At 48.0% G+C, this 25794-nt stretch overlaps 1 protein-coding gene across 1 annotated transcript; it reads left to right on the plus strand.

The window, feature by feature from the left end:
• The first annotated feature begins 18080 nt into the window (after positions 1–18080).
• On the plus strand, positions 18081–25199 carry LOC306640408 (E3 ubiquitin-protein ligase synoviolin-like). The gene is given in 19 exon segments (XM_079104659.1): positions 18081–18175; positions 19019–19167; positions 19383–19475; positions 19564–19716; positions 19822–19874; positions 20282–20352; positions 20355–20383; positions 20977–21103; positions 21197–21296; positions 21377–21442; positions 21536–21652; positions 21734–21864; positions 21867–21896; positions 22158–22286; positions 22374–22532; positions 22625–22641; positions 22643–22812; positions 23747–23898; positions 23973–25199. Coding segments are annotated over 18 exon segments (1836 nt in total). The 5' UTR covers positions 18081–18175; positions 19019–19035; the 3' UTR covers positions 24080–25199.
• The last annotated feature ends 595 nt before the right edge of the window (positions 25200–25794 follow it).

Genomic DNA, 25794 nt, shown 5'->3' on the forward strand with positions numbered 1-25794 from the left:
TCTGGATATTTCTGGAGAAGGTGTTTTGGGATGAGATTAACATTTAAATAAGTGAACTATGAAGTTGGGCATGGTGGTGCCAGCCTGTAATCCCAGTGGCTCAGGAGGCTGAGGTCTGAGGATACAAGTTCAAAGCCAGCCTCAGCAACTTAGTGAGGCTAAACAACTCAGCAAGATCCTGTCTCTGAATAAAAGATAAAAGGGCTGGGGATGTGGCTCAGTGGTTAAGACCCTCAGGTTCACTACCTGGTACAAAAAAAAAAGAAAGAAAAATATTACTAAATAACATACTAAATAAATTCACAAACAGAACCCAACATCACAATAAGAAAACAATACACTATGACCAAGTGGAATTTACTATAGAAATTCAAGATTGGTTTAATATTAGGAAATCCATTAATACTATATTGATAGATTTTAGAAAAAATATATGATTATCTTCATAGACACTGAAAGAAACCTTCCACAAAATTCAACATCTCACTTTATTAAAATGCTTAAGCAAATAGGTATTGAGTGACACTTTCTTTTTTATTTATTTATTTATTTTTTTTTTGTGGTGCTGGGGATTGAACTCAGGGCCTTGTGCTTGCGAGGCAAGCACTCTACCAACTGAGCTATCTCCCCAGCCCTTGAGTGATACTTTCTTAATATAAATAGATATGAATATTATGCTATAGATATGGAATAATACTAATAAAAGTGCTAACTAGCTAGCTAGATGATAGATATTCTAATGCCAGTATTTTTTTTTATTATTTGTTCTTTTTAGTGATACTTGACAGTAGAGTATATTTTGACGTATCGTACCTACATGGAGTTTAACTTTTCATTCTGTGGTTGGACATGATGTGGAATTACACTGGTCATGTATTCAAATACAAACGCGGAGAAAGTCATGTCCGATTTATTCCACCGTCTTTCCTATTCCCATTCTCCTCTCCTCTCCCCACACGCCCCTGTCCAATCCACTCCACACACACACACCACACACACACACACACACACACATACACTGCCCATTGTCAGTCAGCATCCACAAATCAGAGAGAACATTCCGCCTTTGGTTTTTCTGAGATTGCTAATGCCAGTATCTTACTAAAAGCAGAAACCGTAGAAATGTATCACTAAGTTCAGGAACACAAGAATACTCACTACTATTCAACATTTTACTACAGGTATTAGCCATTGCAAGTAGATAAGAGAAATCATGTACAAGCACAAGAATTTTTAAAGAAAATAAATCTGTGAATGCTATAATATGAAAGTTGACTTTAAAATCCAAGGGAATCAATGATAAAACGAATTCAAATAATATTTCAATTAATTTGACAGGATACCAACTTGGCACTTGGAAGCCAATAGTCTTGCCAGGCATGGTGGTGCACTCCTATAAACCCAGCGGCTTAGAAGCCTGAGGCAGGAGGATCTCAAGTTTGAGGCCAGCCTTACAACTTAGTGAAATCCTGTCTCAAAATAAAAATGATTTTGAAAAAAGGACTGGGGATATGGCTCGGTGGTTAAGTGCCCCTGGGTTCAATCCCTGGTACCAAAACAAAACAAGAAACCAGTAGTCTTTCTATACATAAACAATAACCAATTGGAAGGTATGAGGACAGCCGGTTGTGGTGATGCACTCCTGTAATCCTAGAGACTCAGGAGGCTGAGGCAGGAGGACAAGTCCAAAACTAGCCTCAGCAATTTAGCAAGGCCCTAAGCAATTTAGCAAGATGCTATCTCAAAATAAAAACAAAAGGGGCTGAGGATGTGGCTGTGTGGTTAAGTGACCATGATTTAATCCCTGGTACCAAGAAAAAAAAAAAAGGAAGTATGCAGCCTCTGAAACGGATGAGGAAATCAGTCTGGTGATGTATACAAAGGATAACACACAGCGCCCAAGTTGAATTTATTCTAAAAATGCAAAGTTAGAGATCAGAACATTAATTAACGTACTTTACCTCTTCAGCAGATTAGAGAAGCAGGACAGTGTCAATGAACGCAGAGCGCATCCCGCCAGCCATGCTCTGTGGTCTCCGCTGTGGGAACTTGAGGCTAGGAACCACAGGAGGCCGGCAGGCAGGGAGGCCTGGAGCCTGGTTGAGAGAGGCTCTAGACACCAGGAACTTCCCTGCAGTTCGTTTTGCACTGAAAAAGCAAATCCCTTCAATCCTCGACTGAAACATTTCACTGAAGCACTTAGAATAAAATAACCACTTGAATTTGAGAAAAATAAACTGAAGCTGATGAGTTTCCAAATGGTAATAAAATGCGGGGCTGCAGAGTCTTGGGCTGGGAGAGATGCGACAGGGAGGAAAGAGTAGGAAAACCTGGTCTTGCTAATGTTTCTCAAGCTGGGTGTTTATTTTGTAGTTCACTCTGTTGCTTAGGTACATTTGGTATAAATTATTTCATACATATCAAAAATTTCATATTGCGTCTGTATAATTTTTTCATTTATTTTAAACTGACAAGATTTTATGCATTCCTGAACAATATATGATTTGAGTACATATAATTAAAATATTTCATATTTTTTTAAGAACAAAGAAAATTACATTTATTTGGGGCTAATTAGGATTGCAATTCAGGTGCCTGGCACTGTGGTACACACCTGTCATCCCAGCCACTTGGGAGGCCGAGGCAGGAGGATGGCAAGTTCAAAGCAAGCCTCAGCAACTTGGCAAGGCTCTGAGTAACTTAGCAGACCCTGTCTCAAAATAAAAAATAAAAAGAACTGGAGATGAGGCTCAGAGATTAAATGTCTCTGGGTTTAATCCCTGGTACCAAATAAATAAATAAATAAATAATAAGTAAAGTTGAGATAGGGTCTCACTAAATTGCTGAGGTGCTCACTAAATTGCTAAGGCTGGCCTCGATTTTGCCATCCTTCTGCGTAGGCCTCCCAAGTTGCTGGGCTGACAGGCACATGCCACTGTGCCCAGATCCAAGTTTGTTTGTCCTTTTTGTTTGTTTGTTTGTTTGTTCTTAACATTTTATAATTTTAAAAAGTGAATTCACCGTGCTGCCCCTAAACCTTCTGGATTCCCCCGCTTAGAGAATCATTCTACCTTCTGTATCTAAGCCTGGAGCGAGCAGGCTCCCCCACGCCCCTCATCCATTCACGAGCACATCCTGGCCCTCTGCACCTTTGGCATCTCCATCCACCCAGCCCAGCCCTGCGCTGCCCAGGCTGCTGTCCTCTCTCTGTGGTGGCTGCATCTGCTTCCTGACCACCCTTCCTGCCCCATGGGCGCTATCTCCCAGTTCAGTCCTGCCAAAACCCGTCAGTGCCTTACCACACCTGATATAAGTCCCAAAGTCGTTAAGAGACTGTTCACAGGCCCTGTTGATCTGCCTCTATCTCCCTCCGCAGACTCCTTCCCTGTCATCCTGAGCTCCACTCCCCAAGCCCCAGGCGTCCTGGATTTATTATTATTATCTTGCTGTTACATTTACTTATTTGCTTGTGGTGCTGTGGATGGAACCCAGGTCCTTGTGCATGCAGAGAAGCGCCCTGCCACTGCACAACACCCCGCCTCACTCCGAGATCCTCTTCGTCTTTTTTAACATACCCAGGTCTTCAGACCAGAGGATCTTCCTAGTCCCTTCTCCCTTCCACCTGCCTCTCGCCATTTTTATTTTATTTTTTAAAATTAATTAATTAATTAGTGGTTTTGGTACCAGGGATTGAACTCAGGGGCACTTGACCACTGAACCACATCCCCAGTTCTTTTTTGTTTTTCGAGACAGGACCTCGTGAAGTCGCTGAGGCTGGTCTTAAACTTGCAATCCTCCTGTCTCAGTCTCCTGTGTCCCTGGGATTATAGGTGTGGGACCCCTGTGTCTGGCTCTAATTTCATTCTAAATGTCACTGCCTGCTGTAGTTTGGGTCTTAAGCATTCCCAGAGGCCCAGTGTTGAAGGCTTGTGCTGGCCTGGGTTGCTGTTGGAATATTTCATTCATTTATTTATTTATTTATTTTTGTGGTACTGGGGATTGAACCCAGGGCCTTGTGCTTGGGAGGCAAGCACTCTGCCAACTGAGCTAGATCCCCAGCCCAGCTGGTGGAACCTTTAGGTGAAACCTGGCAGAAGGAAGTAGGTCCTTGCTGTGTGCCTCTTTCCCCTTCTCTCTGCTTTGTGGTAACCAGTGAGCAGCTTTGCTTTTCCATGGTATTTCCCACCTCGACGTTCTGCCTCACCAAAAACAATGGAGCCAATCACCATAGGGTAAAACCTTTGAAATCAAGAACCAAAGTAAAATCTTCCTCCTTATAAGTTGATTTTTTAGGTATTTTGTCACAGTAATAGAAAATTGACTAAATATTTTCTTACCTTATTTTTTATTATTAACCCTTGAAAACCCCCCTCTCTTATGTATAATTATAAGAACAAAAATATATATATATGGAGAAAAACAAACAAAAAGCTTCCCTCTCTTATGATCTGTCTTACTCTCTGTTTTCCTAACTTCTGACCAAAAGTAGATTTCCAGGAACCCTAAAATCCTGAAAGAGAGAAAGCCTGGCTCGCTGCCCCCTGGTTGTGACCTTCTGAAGGACACTTGATACATTATTTATTGGTGTATAAAGGTTAGCCCCAGAATTTTGTGGTTTAAATCCAAATGCAGCATATTATCTTACAGTCTTTGTGAGTCAGGACTTATTTTTTCTTGGTACTGGGGATTGAACCCAGGGCCTCATACATGCTATGCAAGTACTCTAACCACTGAGCTACATACCCAGCCCTCAGGTCAGTAGGTTTGGATTCAAATCTTTCATGAGATTTGCTGTTAAGATGTTGGTCGGGGCCACAGTCATGTGAAGTCTTTTGTGGTGCTCGAGGTTTCCTCCTGGGGGGCTCACTCACATGGCTGTTGGCTGGGAGGCCTTAGTTCCTGACATGAACCTGCCCATAGGTCTGCTTGAGCGTCTCCATGGCACAGCAGCTGGCTTCTCCTGAAAAGTGACCCTGGAGGGATGCAAGCAGGAAGTCAAAGTGACTTTAGTGACCAGGTCTCGGAAGTCTTTCACCATGACTTACATTCAGTTCTATTGATTAGAACGAGTGAGCCCAGCTCATGGGTCCACCCCTTGAAACAAGTACGGAGGATGTGTGGACATTCCTAAAACCACCACGCCTGGGAGACTCCAACGTGGAACCCATCCCAAAGCCTGCTTGGCACCTGCACTGGAGGGAAAGCAACTCATAGCCAGAGGATCACTGTGCTTCGGCCTCAGGGCTGTACTCGCACTCCCTGGCAATCCCACTGTGCGTCCCTCCTAAGTTTCCATTCCATTTCTTCAGAGGTGAGTAATCACAATTCCTTCTCCTTCCTCAAACCTCCAACATCTCTCCCTTTTTCTGCTCCTCCACCCCCTGGATCAGCAGCTTGCATATCTCCTCTGCTTCCCTCCTGCCTGGTGGAATTACTCTCTCCTTTCAAAGCTCCTGCTCCTCCAGCCTCCTCTCCCCTCCTGATCTCTCAGTCATCACTTCTCTGTTTCCTGTTTTTCTGTGTCTTTCTGTCTTTCTCCCCCATCTCCCCCTGCTGGGGCTCAAACCCAGTGCCTCAAACGCATTAGGAAACGCTCTCCCTCTGAGCCACATCTCCAGTCCTCCTGGTTTCTTTCTTCCTTTTTTAGTTTTTTTTTTTGTCTTTGCACTGTAAGTTCCATGAGGGCAGGGACTGACGTCTGCTTTAGTCACTAATTTATTCTCTACCTGCAGAATGAGGCCTGGCTCATCAGGCTCAATGCATAATACTTGTTGAATAAATGACTGAATGAATGAGGGGAGGGACACCACCCATTCATCCGGAGGGATGAGCAGGCTGGGCAGTGGGGGAGTTTTGGTACCAGGGATTGAACCTGGGGGCACTCAGCCACTGAGCCACGTCCCCAGCTCTAGTTTGTATTTTATTTAGAGACAGGGTCTCACTGAGGTGTTTAGGGCCTCGCCGTTGCTGAGGTTGGCTTTGAACTTGCAATCCTCCTGCCTCAGCCTCCCGAGCCGCTGGGATTACAGGTGTGCGCCCCCTCCCCAATGATCTGAAACCAGGTGAGCAGACTCAGAGGGCGGAAGGTGTCTTTGAACTCCTGACTGTCCCTGGTATTTCTCATCTCACTCATTGCACGTCCTGTAAATGTGTGCCCATCGGCCTGCTGCCAGCTGATTGCCAAGGCCACACAAGCCCTAGCACCTTCCCTTGTGCCGTGGTTGGGTGACATGTGCTGCCCCGCTTCTGTCCTCCACCTGCCCCGAATTCAGCTTCCTTTCATAGTGCCAGACTGGCCTCACCAGCCAGCTGCCTGCCCCCTGCAGAAGGGAGCTACCCAGCTTCCTGTCCCTGCTCTGCCCTCTGAGGACACCCAGGCTCAACAACTCTCTCAGGTGGCAGTCTGCCAGGGTGCCAAAGAGACTTCAGCTGTTCCTTGGCTTTTCCCAGAAACCGTTAGGAATGACTCGGCCCCCAGACCCTGCTTGGGTTGGGGAGGAGCTCCCCTGAGGCCCTCAGTGGAGGTGAGGGTGCGGGTGAGAGGCAGACAGCATCCTAGCTCAGCCGCTCTCCAGCTGGGTGACTTGGGCCAAGTTCTTAGTCTTTTTAAAAATAAAAAAAAATAAAAATAAATATATATTTTAGTTGTAGATGAACACAATGCATTTTATTTTATTTATTTATTTGTATGTGGTGCTGAGGATGGAACCCAGTGCCTCACGCATGCTAGGCAAGCACTCTACCACTGAGCCACGACCCCAGCCCCAGTTCTTAGTCCTTTGAGCATCTGTTTTCTCATCAATAAAATGGCAAGCTGTCATAGGGATAGAGAAAATGAACATGTAGCAAAGTGCAGGGGGTCACCCTGCTTGGGTTTAAATCCTGACTATTATTCCTTAGTAGCTGCGCAACTCTGGGTAAGTTGCTTAATCTCTCTGTGCATCAGTTTCCTCACCTATAAAATAGGCATGATAATAGCACCTGGCTCACAGGATTGGCATGAGGATGGAAACTGCCTGGCGGAGAGTCAGAGCTCAGACCTTCTGGGCTGGCTGTGCTATTATTCTGACTTTTGCAGCACCTAAGTGGTAGGTGTTTTTGTTGTTCGGAGCCCTGCCCTGGTGTGGGTTATACAAGGTCGTGTGTGCATCATGTCATGGGCAGAGAAGACTGAGACTCACTCAGGTTTGTGGCTGACACTAGAAATGTCTTTGGGTGTACATTAAGGGTTTTTTGGGCAAGCAGGAGAGGGAAAAGCTCGCTATGGTACTTGGTGTTGGGAGGAGCCAGTGAAATAGGTAGGCTGAAGAGGCAAGTGGCGTTTGGGGAGAGGCAAGCTGAGTTTGATACAAAGTGTGCGGTGGGGCTGGGAGGCAGGCTGGAAGCAGGCCCTGCAGAAATCCAGATGCCCGGGTAGGGAGGTCTGTGCTGGAGCGGCATGCAGGCGCTGGCTTCTGCACCTCTGTCCAGCTCCTTCAGCTGCCTTCCTGGACTGCAGAAGCTGAAGTTATTTCACATTTCCTCCACAGTTTCCAGCATGTGAAACTTAGAGCTGGAGCCAAGTGGCGTGGAAGGAGAAGCGTGGTGCTCTAGGCTTCCCTCCTGTGACTGCGGTTCCACTAGGTCTGGCATGGCTCTGGGGCCCCTGCACCCAGGGGCTTCTAGCCCTTGAATTGTAGTTCGCCTCGCTTGGACAGCTCAGTTTTGCTCTGCCTGTGACAACCACTACAAGTAGATCTGCTAGGGACCCTGCCCAGGAAATTACTTATAAGGATTCCAGCAGAGATGTCTCCTCATTCTTCATGAAGCTTTGGGTCCCTGATTCTGCCAGAACTCACCGTCCAGGGCTGTCAGGCCCAACAATTGATTTACCAACCATCCACCCACCCATCCATCCATCCACCCACTCAATCATTTGTTTATTCCCTTCAACATTCACCGAGCTCTTAGTAGGCACTGGACCTGAGCTGAGAACAGGGAGACAATCAGACTGTTACTATGAAACGAGCCACCCTAAAACACAGAGGTCTACAATAAATATCTCATTTATTTTCTTTCCATCATGCAATCTGGGCAAGACCGCGAGGGGATGGCTCTTCCTTCCTTCACAAGGCATCATCTGGAGCTCCTCACTTTGGGCAGGAAGATCTGCTTCCAAGATGGTGCATCCCCATGGATGCAGCTTAGTTATGGCTATTGGTTGGGACTCTGATTCTCCTCTACATGGGCCTCCCCACAAGACTCCTTGGGCTTCCTCACAGTATGGTGGCTGAATTCCAAGAGAAGGAAATAGAAGCTGCCAGTTCTCTTCAAGGATAAGCCAAGAATTGGCACAATGTCATTTCTACCATATTCTATTGGATCAAAGCAAGTCACAAGCAAAGCCCAGAATCAAGGGGATGGGGAGAAAACCGTACCTCTCTATGGGGGAAGTGATGAAGAACGTGGCCATCTGTAATACACAAATTCATCAAGTAGTGCCCAGTCTTAGGCTGCCTGGGTTACATTGAACTCTGAAACTGATCAGTTGACTGATTGGTTGGAAGTTGGTTACTATGGTTGGATTGATGCAATCTAAGGATTATTTCCATTCCTCTTGTTTCCACGAGGCCGGCTTTTCTGGAGTAACTAACACTCCTGGCCTTGTCTCACTCACTCTCACTCCTCCCAAAGAGAAGAGACTTTTCTAGGTGAGGTTAGTAGAAGAAACTAGATAAACTCATAAGGGACCCAAAGGAAGTGAGATCCTCAGAAGCAGAGTGGGTAAGTCTGTCCAACTCAGGGAAGGGTGAACAGAGCTGAAGCGTCATTTTCCCAGGGAGTTTATTTGTAACAAAATTAACATTTTGGTCTATTTCTCAGTTGGTACTGAAGCAGAAAAAGACCAAGTGTTACATTGTGAGTACTCCAAAAGCTCAACTCTAAGCCTGGTCACATAATTAGTGCTCAATAAAATCATCTTAGCATTTACTGACCCATTCACTTATTCGTTCATTCAACAGGTGGGTCAGCTGCCCTCATGGTTAGTGCATGTCTCCACCACAAGACTAGCTGCACAGGCTGGGGCTGCATTTCTTTCTCTGCGGTGTCCCGAGCACCTGGCCTGCAGCCAGTACCTAGTAGATCCTCAGCAAATATTCGTTAATTGAAGGAATGCGATCAGAGGACAAGGAAGTCCAGAGTCATCTAGACAGACCAACAGACAGACAAGCTGGCTCTTGTGTGGGCAGTCCACAGTTGGTGCGCTTCTGGGGGATATTTGGGGAAGCCGCCTGGGCTGGCCCTCCAGGCTAGGAGTACCCAGGAGGAGGACAGTTCCTCTCACTGGAGAGAGGGAGGATGTGGGGATCTGAAGATGGTGTCCACGGTGTGAAAAGAAGTTTTAGATAACTTATTGGAGACAAGAACAATTCATGTGGGGCACAATGGCACTCACAATCCCTGCCACTCAGGAGGCTGAGGCAAGAAGACTGCAAGTTCCAGGCCAGCCTCAACAATTTAGCAAGACCTTGTCTCAAAATAATTAACTAAAAGGGCTGGGGCTATAACTCCGTGGCATAGTGCCCCTGGGTTTAACCCCCGTATCTCAAAACAAATCAACAAACAAACAGGATCGGCTCCTGCGAGGGGGAAGGTCTAAGTCAAAATGTCTATTCGCTTACGACAAATTTTGTGCCAATTTTACTGATGTACAATTAATATACAGTAGGACTGGGGATAGCTCAGTTGGTAAAGTGCTTGCCTTGCAAGCACAAGACCCTGGGTTCAATCCCCAGCACTGCGAGAAAAAAAAAAAAAAAAAAAAAATATATATATATATATATACACACAGTAAGGTTTGCCAATTTTTTTAAAAAACATTTTTTTTTAGTTGTAGGTGGGCACAATACCTTTGTTTTATTTATTTTTATATGATGCTCAGGCTCAAACCCAGTGCCTCACCCATGCCAGGCAAGTGCTCTACTACTGAGCTTCAAACCCAGCCCCAAGATTTGCCAACTTTAAGTACAATTTGGCATGCTTCAACAAGCATGCATAAATCACATCATTACCACCAACACCATGATACAGAACGTTTCCATCCAAATCGTTTGTGTGGACCAGTGTGCAATCCATTCCCCACCCCAGTCCCGTCCAGGAAATCCCTGGAGATGCTCTCTGTTGCTAGTTGTATGGACACGTATTTTCTTTTCTTTTTTTAAATATCTTTATTTTGTTTATTTGTATGTGGTGCTGAGGATCGAACCCAGTGCCCCACATGTGCGAGGCGAGCACTCCACCGCTGAGCCACAGCCACAACTCCCCCCCTTTTTTTAAATAATTATTTTATTTATTTTTATGTATTGCTAAGGATTGAACCTATGCCTCACACATACTAGGCAAGCACTTTGCCACTGAGCTACAGCCCCAGCCCCTGGATACATGTTTTCATTTCTCCTGGGTAACTTTAGAATGGAATTGCTGAGACATAATGCAAATGTATGTTTATGACGATGAAGTTTTTCCCCAAAGTTTGTTTCATTTTTTAAAAATCTGAATGACTCTCTTTTTAAAATTTTTTTAAGTTGTCAATGGGCCTTTATTTTATTTACTTATATGTGGTGTTGAGAATTGAACCCAGTGCCTCACACATGCTACCACTGAGCTATATCCCCAGCCCTGTAAGATCTGCATTCAACCTTTCTACAGGTAAAATTGTCTCCTTGTTTTCATTTGCATTTATCTATCAGTTTTCTTTTGCATTTTTTTGTTTTGTTTTGTTTTGCTTTTTGTACTGGGATTGAACCCAGGGGTGCTCTACCACTGAGCTACATCCTCAGCCTTTTATTTTTATTCGAGACAGGATCTTACTAAGTTGCTGAGGCTAGCCTAGAACTTGTGATCCTCCTGCCTCAGCCTCCAGAGTTGCTGGGATTAAACGTGCATACCACTGCCCCCACCAAGCATCTTTCTATCTGATTGTTATCTCAAAACCTTCTTTGATAAAATATCTGCTCAAAAAATTTGTCAATTTTGTATTAGCTTTTGATTTTTCTTATGATTGAATTATAAAATTGTTCATTTGCTGGATGTAAGTCCTTTGTCAGATATATGTTTTTGCAAACATTTTCTCCCAAACTGATTTTGCCCTTTTATATTCTTAATTATGTCGTCTTCTTCTTCTCCTTCTCCTTCTCCTCTCTTCTTCTTCCCAGGGACACTTAAACCACTGAGCCACATCCCAACCCTTTTTATATTTAATTTAGGGTCTCCCTGAGTTTCTCAGGGCCTTGATAAGTTGCTGAGACTGGCTTGAACTCATGGTTCTCCTGCTTCAGCCTCCTGAGCTGCTGGGATTATAAGCATGTGCCACTGCTCTCAGTTTAATGGTATCTTTTGAACAGCAAAAAATGTTCAATTTTGATTGCCTAATTTATCAAATTTTCCTTTGAAAGTTTATGCTATTTGGGTCCTATTTAGGAATTTTTTTCCCTAAACTTTTTCACTTTTGTTTTCTTCTAGAAAATGTAGTTGTAGGTTTTACACTTAGGTCTATAATGCCTTTCAAGTTAAAGTTTACACATGATGCAAGGTAAGGGCTGAGGTTTGGTGTTCACACGTTATCCAATTGTTTCAGACCTTCTTTTTGATAGTAATAATCATTATCTTTCACTATCAAACTGCCTTGGGACCTGGGGTGTGGCTCCGTGGCAGAGCCCTTGCCTAGCATGCATGAGCTCCTGGGTTCCATCCCAGCAATTGTGACACACACATGCGTGCACACACACACACACACACACACACACACACCACACAGGAACAATAAACTGCCTAGTACTCTGCTGGAAATCTGGAAATCAGGAAATCGACATATGTGTCGACTTATTCTGGGCTATGTTCTGTTTGGCTGTTCACTGTTTCATATGTCTGTCCTTATACCCAAATGCCACACTTTCTTGATCACTGTAGATTTATTATAAGACTTGAACTTAGGTAATGCAAGTCCTCCAACTTTGTTCATATTTTTCAGGATTGTTTTAGTTATTTTTTTAGATCTAAGTTTCATATACATTTTAGAATCAGTTGTTAGTTTCTAAAAATGCCCACTGAGGTTTTGGTTGGCATTGCATTGAAGCTACAGATCAGTTTGGTACAAACTGACATTGTAGGGGCACTGAGTATTCTGATTCATGAACATCTATGTAGATCTTTAATTTGTATTTTCCAGTGTATAGTTCTTGAATGTGTTTTACTAAAAATCACTAACTTTTGCTATTTTTGATACTATGTAAGTGGTATTTTAAAAATTCTTGGTTATTATTAGTATTAGAAATACAATTGCTTTTTGCATGTTGACCTTTGTATTCTGCAGCACTATCTAATCCACTATTTGGTCTAGTAGCTTTGTGTGTGTGTGTGCGTGTGGATTTCTTAGGATTTTCTACAATCATATTGCTATGAATAAAGTTTATTTCTTCTTTTACAATTTGTGTGCCTTTTATTTATTTTTCTTCCTTTCTCCTTCCCTTTTTCCCTCTGTCCTTTCCTTCCTTGTCTTGCTATGTTGCCCAGGCTGACCTTGAACTCCTTGGTTGCAGCAATCCTCTTCCTCAGCCTCCCGGGCAGCTGGGATAACAGGTACGTGCCACTGCGCCCACCTCATTTATTTTTCTTGCTTTACTACCCTGGCCAGGACTTTTAGTACAATATCAAATATAATCGGGGGGGGGGGGGCTGGGGATTTGGCTCAGTTGGTAGAGTGCTTGCCTTGCAAACACAAGGCCCTGGGTTCAATCCACAGCACCACAAAAAAAAAAAAAAAAAAACAATCGGGGAAGGCTGACATTCCTAACTTGCTCTTAATCTTAGGAGTTATCTAGTTTACTGCCAAAAATCTTTTGCATCTGGCCCTTTTTATTCCTTTAATATCTACAGAATCCACCGGACATGGTGGTATACACCTGTAATCCCAGAGGAGGCTGAGGCAGGAGGATCATAAGTTCAAAGTCAGCATCAGCAACTTAGTGAGGCCCTAAGCAACTTAGGGAGACCCTGTCTCAAAATAAAAATAAAAAGGGCTGGGGATGGAGTTCAGTGGTTAAGTGCCCCTGGGTCCAATCCCCAGTATACACACAACACACCCCACACAAGCCTACAGAATCCATGGTGATATCATTTCTGATATCGGTAATTTGTGTCTTCCCCACCCCCCAATCAATCCAGTTCAGGGTTTATCAATTTTATCCATCTCAAAAAACTAGATTTTGGTCTTGTTGATTTCCTCTGCTGCTTTTCTATTTTTACTCCATTAATTTCTTCTTTGGACTTTACTACTTCCTTTTTGTTTATTTGTTTGCTTACTTTGGTTTTGATTTTCTCTCCTCTTTCTAATTCCTTAAGTTGGAATCTGAGGTATACTAGATTCCAGACCTTTTTCCTTTCTTCTTTTTTTTTTTTCTTTTTTCTTTTTTAACATCAGAATTTAGTGCTATAGACATCCCCTGAAATACTTCTTTATTGGCATCCTGGGAATTCTTACATATTGTGTTTTTTTTTCACTCAGTTCAAAACAGCTTCTAGAAAAAAATAATAAAAATAAAAGTTTCTCATTTCTTCTTTGATTTCTCCTTTGACCCATGAGTCATACAGAAGAGTGCTATTTTGCCGGGCACCAGTGGCATACACCTGTAATTGCAGCAACTCAGAGGGCAGTAGGATCGCAAGTTCAAGGCCGGTCTGGGCAACTTAGCAACCTAAAAATAGAAAAGGAATTGGGGGGGCTGGGGTTGTAGCTCAGTGGTAGAGCACTTGCCTGGGTTTGATCCTCTGCACCACATAAAAATAAATAAAACAAAGGTATTTTTTAAAAAAGGAATGGAGATATGACTCAGTAGTAAAGCATTCTGGGTTCTATCCCTAGTACCGCCCCCAAGAAAAAAGTATGTTATTTTGGAATTTTCCAGGAATCTTTCTCATTATTTCTAAATTTTGTGGTCACAGAATATACTTTATGTAACTTGAATTCTTTTGAATTTTCTTTTAAAATTCTTTTAAATTTAGTTGTCATATTCCAGAATGTCGCATCTGAAACAGTCTGTAAGTACTTAAGAAAAACACCAGTTTTGCTGCTATTGGGTGAAGTGTTCTCCAAATGTTTATTGGGTCAGAATGGTTGCTAGTATTCCTCAGGTACCCTCTCTCCTTGCTGGTTTCCTGTCTACTTTTTCTTTCAATGATTGAGAATTTGAATTTGCTATTGTGAATTGTCTGGTTTTCCTTTCCTTTCTTGTTTTTGTTTCTTGTAATGTGAAACTCTGTTATTGGGTACCTAAGTATTTAGGATTGTTATTTCTTCTCAATTAATTGACCATTATAAAATGACCTTCTTAAATCCTGGTAGTATTCTTTGCTCAGAAATCTACTTGCCTGCTCAGTTGAGATAAAAAAGATTCAGGCCCCGCCAAGCACAGTGACGCACACCTGTTATCCCAGAGGCTTGGGAGGCTGAAGCAGGAGGGCAAGTTCAAAGCCAGCCTCAGCAACAGCAAGGCCCTAAGCAACTCAGTGAGACCCTGTCTCTAAATAAAATACAAAATAGGGCCAGGGATGCGGCTCAGTGGTCGAGTGCCCCTGAGTTCAATCTCCAGTACAAAAAAAAAGAAGATTCAGGTCCCAATCTTGAGCTCAGAGTCTGTGCAAGCTAGATCGAAATTCACTGCCAATTCCAATGCAGTAAGGTCCACAGAGCACCAGGGGAACCCAGAGACAGGAAACCCTGCCCCAACCTGACAATGCTTGAGGAGCAAGACATTCCAGGGAGGAGGAAAGTCCCATGCAAAAGATGACACACCTGGCTGGGGCATGATAGCTAGGATTTCTAACATGGCCCTCAAATTTCATGTGCTGGAAAGTTAACTTCCAAATTAAGTATCTGATGGTATTTAGAGGTAAGGCCTTTGGCTGGATTAGCTAAAACCACCAGAGTGGGACCCCATGATGGGACTGGTAGCTTTTAGAAAGAGGAAGAGAGACCTGAGCTGACACGCACTTGCTCTGACCTGTCATAGATGCCCTCCATCATATGATCATGCAGTAAGAAGACCCCCACCAGATGCCACACAGATGCAGCACCGTGATCTCGGATTTCCCAGTTCAAAAAGCATAAATCAGGTCTCAGTGGTGGAGCGCTTGCCTAGCACGTGTGAGGCACTGGGTTCAGTCCTCAGCACCACATAAAAATAAATGAATAAAATAAAGGCATTGTGTCCGTCTACAACTAAAATATTTTTAAAAACCCATAAATCAAATAAACTTTTATTCTTTATAAATTACCCAGTCTTTGGTATTCTGTTATGGTAACAGAAAATGAATAAGGAGTGTGGTGTATCTGAGGTGCCCACAAACAAGGCCTTATGGTCAAAGGGCAGAGTGGGGGAGGGGAGTCATGAGACAAGCTACGACTAAGATGTCAGGTCTTTCTTTCTTTCTTTTCTTTTTTTGCTACCAGGAATTGAACCCAGGGGTTTTACCACTGAGTCACATCCCCAGCCCATTAAAAAAAAAAATATTTATTTAAAGACAGGGTCTCACTAAATTGCTTAGGGCCTCGCTATGTTGCTAAGGCTGGCTTTGAACTTGTGATCCTCCTGCCTCAGCCTCTTGTCTCAGCCTCCCAAGCTACTGGTGTGTGCCACTATGCCTCGCTAAGATGTCAGGTCTTTCTAGTCACTAAATGAATAATACATAAGGAGAAGAGTACAGGAAAGGAGGCTGTTCCATTTGTGTAGGCATAGATGATGGTGGTCTGCAACAGGCATGTGGCAGTGGAGATGGCAAGGAAAGAACGAATTCTACAGACAGGAGGTGGAATCGCTGGGACTTCCTTCCTTGCCTGATGTATTGCAAGAGCCTTCTGACTGGGTGCTTCCACACTTGCCTCCCACCTCCCCCACCCCCATTCAGTGTATTCCAACAGAGAAAATGCAGTGATCCTTTAGGTCTATGTCAGGTGCTCAACACCTTCCAACAGGTCCTTGTGTCACTCAGAATACCGGCGATGGGCAACACAATATGGCCCTGACACCTCTCCTATGACTCATCCTTTGCTAGGTCTTCTCTAGCCGCACTCACCTCCTCCAACAAACCAGGACCAGGCCACCTTTAGCTTCATTTCTTTACCCAGAAATCCACTTGACTCATGCCCTCACCTCCTTCAAGTCTTGGCTCAGATGTCACCTTCTCATTGATGCTTACCTGACTGTCCTTGCCAATACTGCATCCTGCCTCAAGTGCCCCCACAGTACTGATCCCCTTTATTCTGCTCTTCTTTTCCCCTCTAACCTTACTACCTTCCAACATATTATATAATTCGTTCATGTTATATATATTGTTTATTGTTTATCACATTTACTAGGGAAAATGTCACAAAGGCAGAGATCTTTTGTTCACTGTTTCTAGAAGAGAAGACACACTTGTAGACTACAGGTGAAATGGCATACCAGGTTGGATGTCGGGGCAGAGAGAGGAACACAGCATGCTGCCCAGATTTCTGGAGTTGGGGTGTGGGTGGACTCCAGGGACACTGAATTGTTTTGAAAGCAAAGGAGACCTCAGTTGGAAATCATCAACATCTGGTTGGTGGTGGTGGAGTTGAATCCACAGAAGAAATCATGCAAGAAAAGTAGCAATGGGGCTAACGTGGACACAATATTTTATAAACGGTGGGCAAAGGGAAGGGGCAGATGCATAGCCAGAAAGAAAAAAGTAGGGGCGTATGGGTGGCAGAAGTTTAGGAGACTTTCAAGGTGAGAGGGACTGAGTCAATGAGGACTGAAAGTTGACGGTTGGATGTAGTCAGTAGAAAGTCATAAATGGCTTATGGGGGAGGCAACTCAGTTACTGGTTAGAAGCTTAACCTGTAAAGTCAACAGGTGGGAGGCGGGGAGGATAACAGAAGAACAACGTGGGCATTTATAGGCTGACGGACCTTAGGAATCCTAGGACAGGTCTTACTCAGCCTCTGAACCCCAACTGTCCCATTTTACTATGGCGATAGCACCACCTAGCTGGAAAACTTCGGTGACTGATGGTTAGAAGAGATGACGAAGGAAAACCTAAGACACAAAGTGAGTGCTTTAGCTCCGCTTTGTTAACGAGAGCACTAAGTTGTCAGCGACCCTGACACCGAATGAAATAGCGGGCAGCCTTGGACCAGTGTCCTCAGGTAAGGACAGCAAAACCGTAGGGACAGAAAGGGGCACCGGCATTCGGCGCTTAAAAGTCAATTTCTGCGCAGAATACTCGGTCCCAAGATTAGCGGGAATTAAGGCTCAGCCTTCTCCCGTCTCCGCACAGCTGACCGCCCCTCCTCTTCGTGGGGCCGCAAACGTTTCCCGAGGTGGGATGGGGATCACCTGCCCTAGAACAGCGCTTGGCCCACTCGCTGCAGTTGGGGTAGGGCCCGGTCCTAGGCAACGCTGCCTACCGCCCTTAGCAACCACTCACCCGCTTTTCCCTTTCTATAGGCCAATAAATTTCCTTTCTTTTTCTTATTGGTCCGCGTAACTTTCTCGAAACCAATCAGTGGCAGCCACGGGACCCAACTCACTCCCACACAACTCGAGGGGTGAGCAGGGAGGAGAGGAATTGTTTTCCGCATCCAGTTCTTCCAAAAAGCGCCTTATTTGTCAGACTGTTGTGAACACTCCTGGAACGAGGCGCTAAAACATTTCATTTCTCTTAGGGCTACTGTAAAGCCTGTCCCTTGCACACTGCCCACTCCAAGTGGCACGGCCTGCAAAATGCCCCACCTTCCCGTAGCTCTGAGAGCCCGAGTCCTGACTGGGTTGAGTGCCCCCAGCGGCAGAGGCAGTACCATGTGTGACTAGTGGGTAGGGGGACTAGCCCTTCCCCTTGCCCTCTTCCCTTCCGACCGCCTTTCTCGCCCTTTGCCTAGCCCTTCTCGGTGGGCACGAACTCCCGAAACCGCGGCAAGGCTACTGTTCCCCGCACCACGCAAGGCGCGCGAGGCGAGCAAACGAAGGGCACATTTGGTACGGTCCACGCCGCGCCCCGCGCCGCCGGAAGTGAGGTGTCTTACCCCCGAAGTTCCGGTTCGCAGGGGTGGGGAGTGTTGTTAACCCGAGCGGCTGCCGCAGTCGCGGGGATTGAGCGGCCTCGCGGCGCTGGGCTCCTGGTGAGTGAAGCGAAGTGGGCCCCAGGTTGTGGTTGGGGTCGGGACCACGACCTTCCTGTTAAGGTCACCGGGATTGGCTCGCCCCCTCAGTCCCGCCGCCTGTTTTCGGCCTGTCAGCTGGTGGTAGACCTTAGGCGCCGGCGCGGTCACCGAGGCTGGGCCCCGCCTGCGACGCTCACAACTCCTGGCGCTCACAGGTGCGCGGCTGCGAAGGCGACCCGGCTCCCTCTGCCCCGCGCTGCACTCTGCTGGTCGGCCGTTTCTTGGTGCCCCGAGTTGACACAGCCCCGGGGGTTGGGGGGCGCCAGGGTTCCAGGCTGACGTACCCCGCCCGCTCCCGCGGGGCGCGCGTCCGCACTGACCACCCTGGCACAGCTGTCACCCGTACTGCCGCCTCCCCAGGCTGTGCCCCTCTGTGCCTTTGCTTCGCCCATTCCGTGCTGAGCGTTCCCGCCTCTGGAGCAGATTTTTGCTTTTGCCTTAAACCCCAGCACCTTCACGCCAGGGTCAGCGGTGGCAGTCGCCCCCACCCCCCGGTCCTCCAACAATGCTGCTTTTCCTCATTGCCCCCCAGAGGAGGCGGCGGCTTGGCAGGCGGCGTGGAAAGAGCCCTAGATCTGAAACTAGACTGACCTAGGTTTCAGGCCTTGCATCGGTGTGATCGTTTAACCCCTTTGAGGCTCAGCTTCTCATTTGTGAAACAGGGAAACATATGCTCCCCTTTATCTGATGGTTGCGAGAGTGAAGTGAGATTTACCCCTTCTCCTGTTGACGCTGTGCCAGGAACTTTGCTAGATTTGCATAGTATGGGGAACACACACGTTATTGTCTTTCCCCACGCAGGTCTGCGGGCCAGGGCAATGTTCCGCACCGCAGTGATGATGGCGGCCAGCCTGGCGCTGACCGGGGCCGTGGTGGCTCATGCCTACTACCTCAAACACCAGTTCTACCCCACTGTGGTGTACTTGACCAAGTCCAGCCCCAGCATGGCAGTGAGTTCGGGGCTCAGGGAGGGCGGAACTCTCTGGGAGGGAAGGAGGAGCCTGCTTGGGGCAGAGGCGGGGCTACAGGTCAGTAGGGGAGAAGTAGCCACTAGCCGCTTAAGTTTAAATAAACTGATAAAGACTTGGGGAGGTTCCTGAATGATGAGCTCCAGGCAGAGGACAGCAGAAAGTGACCCCAAACCATAGACTTTCCCCACTCCTAGGTCCTGTACATCCAGGCCTTCGTCCTTGTCTTCCTCTTGGGCAAGGTAATGGGCAAGGTGTTCTTTGGGCAGCTGAGGGCAGCGGAGATGGAGGTAAGATGTTGTTGGCCCGAAAGCGAAGGGCAGGGTGCGGGGCAAGCAGAATGTCTGGGTTCCACATCATCCCCTGCCCAACCCCTAGCACCTTCTGGAGCGTTCCTGGTATGCTGTTACTGAGACTTGTCTGGCCTTCACCGTTTTTCGGGATGACTTCAGCCCTCGATTTGTTGCACTCTTCACTCTCCTCCTCTTCCTCAAGTGTTTCCACTGGCTGGCTGAGGACCGTGTGGATTTTGTGAGTTGAGAGTGGCCAGTGGGCAGGCTTGTAGAGCAGTGAGGACTGGGTTGGGGGTTGGGAGGACTCCAGCCTTCCTGATGGGCCCACTCTGCTCTGCTTTAGATGGAACGCAGTCCCAATATCTCCTGGCTCTTTCACTGCCGAATTGTCTGTAAGTGAGATCTATGGAAGGGAAGGGGAGCTGGGGGAGGAGAGGCACCATGGAGGAATGGAAGGTGAAAAGTCACTTACTGTGGACCTGTACCCCAGAGCACAAGCCACCCCTCCTCCCACAGCTGTACAGGAAAGATAATTTAGGAAGTTAATTTGCATTGTCTCTGCCCTGTTCCACTCCAGAGCTTCTCAACTGCCTGGGCCCTAGCTTTCTGCCTCCTCACTTGGCGGGTACCCCAACAACCCTCCCCTGGCAAAGCTTTGAGTTCCCAAGGGCTGAGACCAGTGGAGTGTGCCCACCTGACTAGATGGCTGGGCCATGGTGGGCTTGAATGGGGGCTGTCCTAGAGCAAAAGTGGCCATCAGGCCCTGGGCTGATCCTACCCTACCCCATTTGGGGTCCCCACAGCCTTATGTTCCTCCTGGGTATCCTGGACTTCCTCTTCGTCAGCCACGCTTATCACAGCATCCTGACCCGTGGGCCTCTGTGCAGCTGGTGTTTGGCTTTGAGGTAAAACTGGCTTGGGAGTTTGGGGAGACAAGTCCAAGGTGACACTGTATGTGCCTTGAGTAACTGAACAGACCCTTACTGAGCACCTGCTGTGTGGCCACCAGGGAACAGTGATCAGTCAGACATGGCACCCCAATCCACACTCCTAGTTGATAGCAGAAGGGCACAAAAGAGGTTGTTGCAGAGGAGGCCTGACCTGGGTCTCAGGGAAGGTTACCTGGAGGCTGATGCTAGAGTTGGCTCTGCATAGTGGATGGACAGGGAAGAATTAGCTGGACGGGCCACTGGGGAGGTGTGTCAGCTCGCATTTGCCGAGTGTCCACTGTGTGCCAGTCTTGTGCTGAGCTCCTGACCTGCAGTTTTTAATCGGCAAGACAATGCTGCTATGAATAAATAGTTAATTCTACATTTTACAGATGAGTAATTGAGGTTGAGTGAGCTGCCTGAAGTCATAGTGAGTTGGGGAGCTGGGAGGACCAGCTGTGTTCAGATCCTGTGCTGGTACCACTGCCCTGTGCCGTGCTGAGGCCCGGGCACTGCAGAGCGTGGCTGGAGCAAGGGGAGCTGGTGCTTACCTCCCCCTCTCCCTTCAGTATGCCATCCTGATGACTATGGTGCTCACCATCTTCATCAAGTATGTGCTACACTCTGTGGACCTCCAGAGCGAGAACCCTTGGGACAACAAAGCTGTGTACATGCTCTACACAGAGCTGTTTACAGGTGAGGACAGCCTGGACCTCTCCTGACCCAGACCAGCATCCCCTGTTCTACCTGCCAGACCCGGTGACCAGCTTTCTGCATCCCTCCCCGCAGGCTTCATCAAGGTTCTGCTATACATGGCCTTCATGACCATCATGATCAAGGTGCACACCTTCCCACTCTTTGCCATTCGACCCATGTACCTGGCCATGAGGTGAGCCCAGCCCTGTCCCTTCACTCTCCTAACCTGATCCCTCCCATCCCTCTCCCTGCATTTACTGACTGTTCTTTCAGGCAGTTCAAGAAAGCCGTGACAGACGCCATCATGTCTCGCCGAGCAATTCGCAACATGAACACACTGTAAGTGGGCTGGTCCCAGCTTCTCTCCCAACTCTGTCCCAGGTCACTTTGCTTCCAGTTCTGGTCTGACATGTGTTCTGCCATCCTAACCAGGTATCCAGATGCCACTCCCGAGGAACTTCAGGCAATGGACAACGTCTGTATCATCTGCCGAGAAGAGATGGTGACTGGAGCCAAGAGGCTGCCCTGCAACCACATCTTCCACACCAGGTGGGAGGGGCCCTGGGGAGGCTGCACAGCAGATCACAGGCCCCTGGATACCGCTGACCATTACCTGGTCTTGCTCCTCAGCTGTCTGCGCTCCTGGTTCCAGCGACAGCAGACCTGCCCTACCTGCCGAATGGATGTCCTGCGGGCATCTCTGCCAGCCCAGTCACCACCACCTCCTGAGCCTGCGGATCAGGGGCCACCCCCTGCCCCTCATCCCCACCACTCCTGCCTCAGCCCCCTAACTGTGAGTATTCCTTCATTTGGCCATCCACCATGTGTTGGGTACTTTCCCAGAGTTGGGAATGGGAGATGCTGCAGATTCCAAGTCTCTGCCCTCCAGGTCAGAGGATGAAAAGAAACAGGCAATTACAATCACTGTGACCAGTGCTGAGCTCGGGTCCCTGGAGAGAGGACACAGCTCTCAGTAGTCAAGCTCCCTGTCTGGGAGTGGGAGGGGTCAGTCTCAGTTCAGCACTCTTCTTACCACGCTGTCCTCTCTCTGCAGTCCCCCAGGGCCTCCTGCCTCCTTTTCCTCCAGGCATGTTCCCACTGTGGCCCCCCATGGGTCCCTTTCCACCTGTTCCACCTCCCCCAAGCTCAGGAGAGGCTGCAGCCCCTCCATCCACCAGTGCAGGTGAGCCTTTTGGGTACTGCAGCAGCTGGAGGGTGGCAGGGATGGATCCAAAGACCCCACAGCACTGATTTCCATTCTGCACTTCAGCAGCCCTTTCTCGGCCCAGTGGAGCAGCCACAACCACAGCTGCTGGCACGGGTGCCTCTGCCCCAACACCTGGCTCTACCCCTGCCCCAGAGGCTGGCCCTGCCCCAGGCTTTCCCTTCCCTCCCCCCTGGATGGGTATGCCCCTGCCACCACCCTTTGGTAAGTTGGACCACTCTCTGGGATGTTCTGGAAGGTGTATGTAGCGGGGTGTCAGGTCCAGGCGGTCAAACTGAGCCTCCACATCCCTCTAGCCTTCCCCCCGAGCCCGTGCCCCCCCTGCGGGCTTTGCTGGGCTGACCCCAGAGGAGCTGCGGGCTCTGGAGGGCCATGAGAGGCAGCACCTGGAGGCCCGGCTACAGAGCCTGCGCAACATCCACACTCTGCTGGACGCCGCCATGCTGCAAATCAACCAGTACCTCACTGTGCTGGCCTCCTTGGGGTACGTCTGCATGGGGGGATGGGGGCCATGGAATGTTCACAAGGAGTGGGGAGCTATACAGTTTGCCAAAAGGTCCCTCACAGTTGTTCTTGGCATTTGTCTCTCCTGATATCACCTGCTTACTCAGGTCACTTATCTTCAGACCTACTCAGGGTCTCTGGAAGTTATTTCCAGTGCCTTTATCTTCCCACTCCAGAGCCACATCTGGAGCTAAGGAAGAATGATATTTACTAGTGAGCTGACCTTGAATCTTACTTTGTTTTTCTAAACTCATTATTCCTAGCTTTAGCTCATCACCCAACACCCTCCTGACACTGGGAATTGCCCCTGAATTGAGGGAGCAGTTAAGAGAGATGTACTTGGGGGTGGGAGATATTGGGGCCATGGTTGAGTGGTAGAGCACCTGCCTAACCTGCCTAGTATGTACCAAGTCCTGGTTCCATCAAAAATAGAAAAAGAAAAAAAAGAAAAAAAAAAAAGTCACTTGGAGCCAGCCTGACCTGAGTTCAAATGTTATCCCATTCACTTGCTTTGTGACCTCCTTTATTTTATAAGAATAGAGGAGTTCTAATTCTTGTTTAGAGGTGACATGTACTAAAGGCCTTACACCTAGCAGTGACAGTACAGGCTTGGAGGGTAGCCAGTTAAGATTTGAGCACTTTGTGATTTATTCAGTGGGCAAGTTCTGATACCCCTGCACAGAGACTGCAGGATAACAGGGAATGGCTGTTTCACAATCCATAGGAAATAATCACTTGGCTGTTGAGTCATTCCGTTGGAGAGTCTATTCCACATGTGTTACCTTGTGCCTACTAGTCACTGGGACTGTAGGGGCAGTCTGTCCTAAACTGTGTCGTGCAAGGCTGACAAGAGCAGGACAATAGCCTAAGCTAGGTTACCAAGGCTGGACCTGCTTTCTTTCCCCTCTCCCCAGGCCCCCCCGGCCTGCCACTTCTGTGAACCCTGCTGAAGAGACTGCCTCTCCAGTGGTCGCTGCTGCCTCCTCTACCAGCATCCCCAGTTCTGAAGCCACCACCCCATCTCCAGGAGCCTCCCCACCAGCCCCAGAAACTGAAAAGCCGCCAGGTAGGTTTGATCAGCCTTTTAGGGTGGGCTAGGGCTTCTGACCCCTCTTCCACTTCTGACCCCTCTGTCCTTAGCTCCTGAGTCAGTGGGTGCTGAGGAGCTGCCTGAGGATGGAGAGCCTGATGCTGCAGAGCTCCGCCGCCGCCGCCTACAAAAGTTGGAGTCCCCTGTTGCCCACTGACACTGCCCCTATCCTCACCCTGCCCCTGCTCTCTTGAGCAGCCCTCGCTGGAACATGTCCTGCCACCAAGTGCCAGCTCCCTCTCTGCACCAGGGAGTAGTAACCCCAGCTCTGAGAAAGAGGAGGAGGCATCCCTGAGGCCAAGTGAAAAGAGGCTGAGTTCCCAGTCCAGGACTCCAGCCCTGAGGCCCAGGCAGGCATGGGGATGCTGGGTCAGCTGCAGCATTCCTTGCCACCTCTTCAGCCCTGTGTTCTGCTGGGGCATAGCTGGAGCTGTGAAGGCAAAAGGCTCAGCTTCTGAGAAACCCTTCTTTCCCACCCATTTCTGGGAAAAGGGGCAGCCCCTCTAAGCCCTACTTGTGTGCGGGGTCACACTGCAGTGCCGAACAGTATTAGTTCCCATTCCCAAGTGTGGACCCCAAAGGGGCTGGAGGCAGGCCAGGCACTTGCCCTGGCCCTCCTGCCAAGACTGGTACCAATTTCCTTTTCTTATCCTGCTCTACCCCGGAAGCCCCTTTGTGGTGGTGGCTGTGCCCCCTATGCCCTGTGGCATTTCCACGTCTTACTGGCAACCACACAACTCAGGGAAAGGAGTGCCTGGGGGTGGGGGCAGGCGGGCAGCACTGAGGGACCCTGCCCCGCCCCTCCCCCAGGTCCCTTCCCCTGCAGCTTCTCTCAGGTGAGGCTGTCGATCTCACCCTGCAGCCACTGCCCAGCCACAGCCAGGCTGAGGCCAGCGTGCTGCTCCTTAACCACTGCAACCAGAATCCAAAGGAAGGCCACTTCTCATTGTGGGACTCGAGATTCTTGAGTTCAGAAGGATCAGAACTACTTCCTTACCCAGTGGCTTTCTGCTTAAATTTTATCTTTTGAATTTGAATGCTTGACCCCAGGAAAGAGGAGCCAGGAGTGCAGCTCTTCCTTTCCAGTTTAGAACAGGCTCTGGACCAGGCAGGGACCACAAGAGCCAAGGCCTGCCTGTCCCTGTCTTTCTTCCCCTTGGTTTTGTGTTACAAGAGTTGCTGGAGACAGTTTCAGATGATTATTTAATTTGTAAATATTGTACAAATTTTAATAGCTTAAATTGTATATACGGCCAAATAAAAACTTGCATTAACGACTGCTGGGGCTTGTGTCAGGGTCAGGGTTGGGCTCCCTTTCCTTGCTGAGGCTGTAGACTTGGTAATGGTCTGTATTTTAACTACAAAGACATACCCATTTTACATATAAACTGAGTTCCAGAGAGAATCAGTACCCTGTCTTAGGTCAGAGACCAATTACAGAAGCCAGATCCAAACACTGTCTTAGCCAGTCTGAGGGTGAGGGAGGACCCTCAGGCCTTTGGCCCTTGTGACTCTAGGGTGAGGAACTTCCTGCATGCAGGTCAACATGCTGGGAGGATGGTCTTGGACTGGCCTGTGAGGAGCTCCCAAGCACCATGATATGGCCTGGCCTGGCCAGCAAAAGCTGATCACTTGACTTCTTAGAGATGGAAACCCAGTCAAACCTAAGGGGTTTGGAATAGAGCAGGGACCAGGACTAGACTTCCCACCTCCCCCTGGACTTCATGGCACTCTGCCCTGATGCCCAACACTGCACTTGGAGCTTAAGGCTCCCGGGACCCTATGCCGGAGTCAACTGTTTCACACAGCCTCTAGGACAGCCAGGTCTGACCTACAGCAAAGGCTCAGGAATGATCCCGGCAGTGAGTTCCG

This window comes from Sciurus vulgaris (assembly GCF_902686455.1).
Source record: "Sciurus vulgaris genome assembly, chromosome: 11".
In the NCBI taxonomy this organism is placed as follows: domain Eukaryota; kingdom Metazoa; phylum Chordata; class Mammalia; order Rodentia; family Sciuridae; genus Sciurus; species Sciurus vulgaris.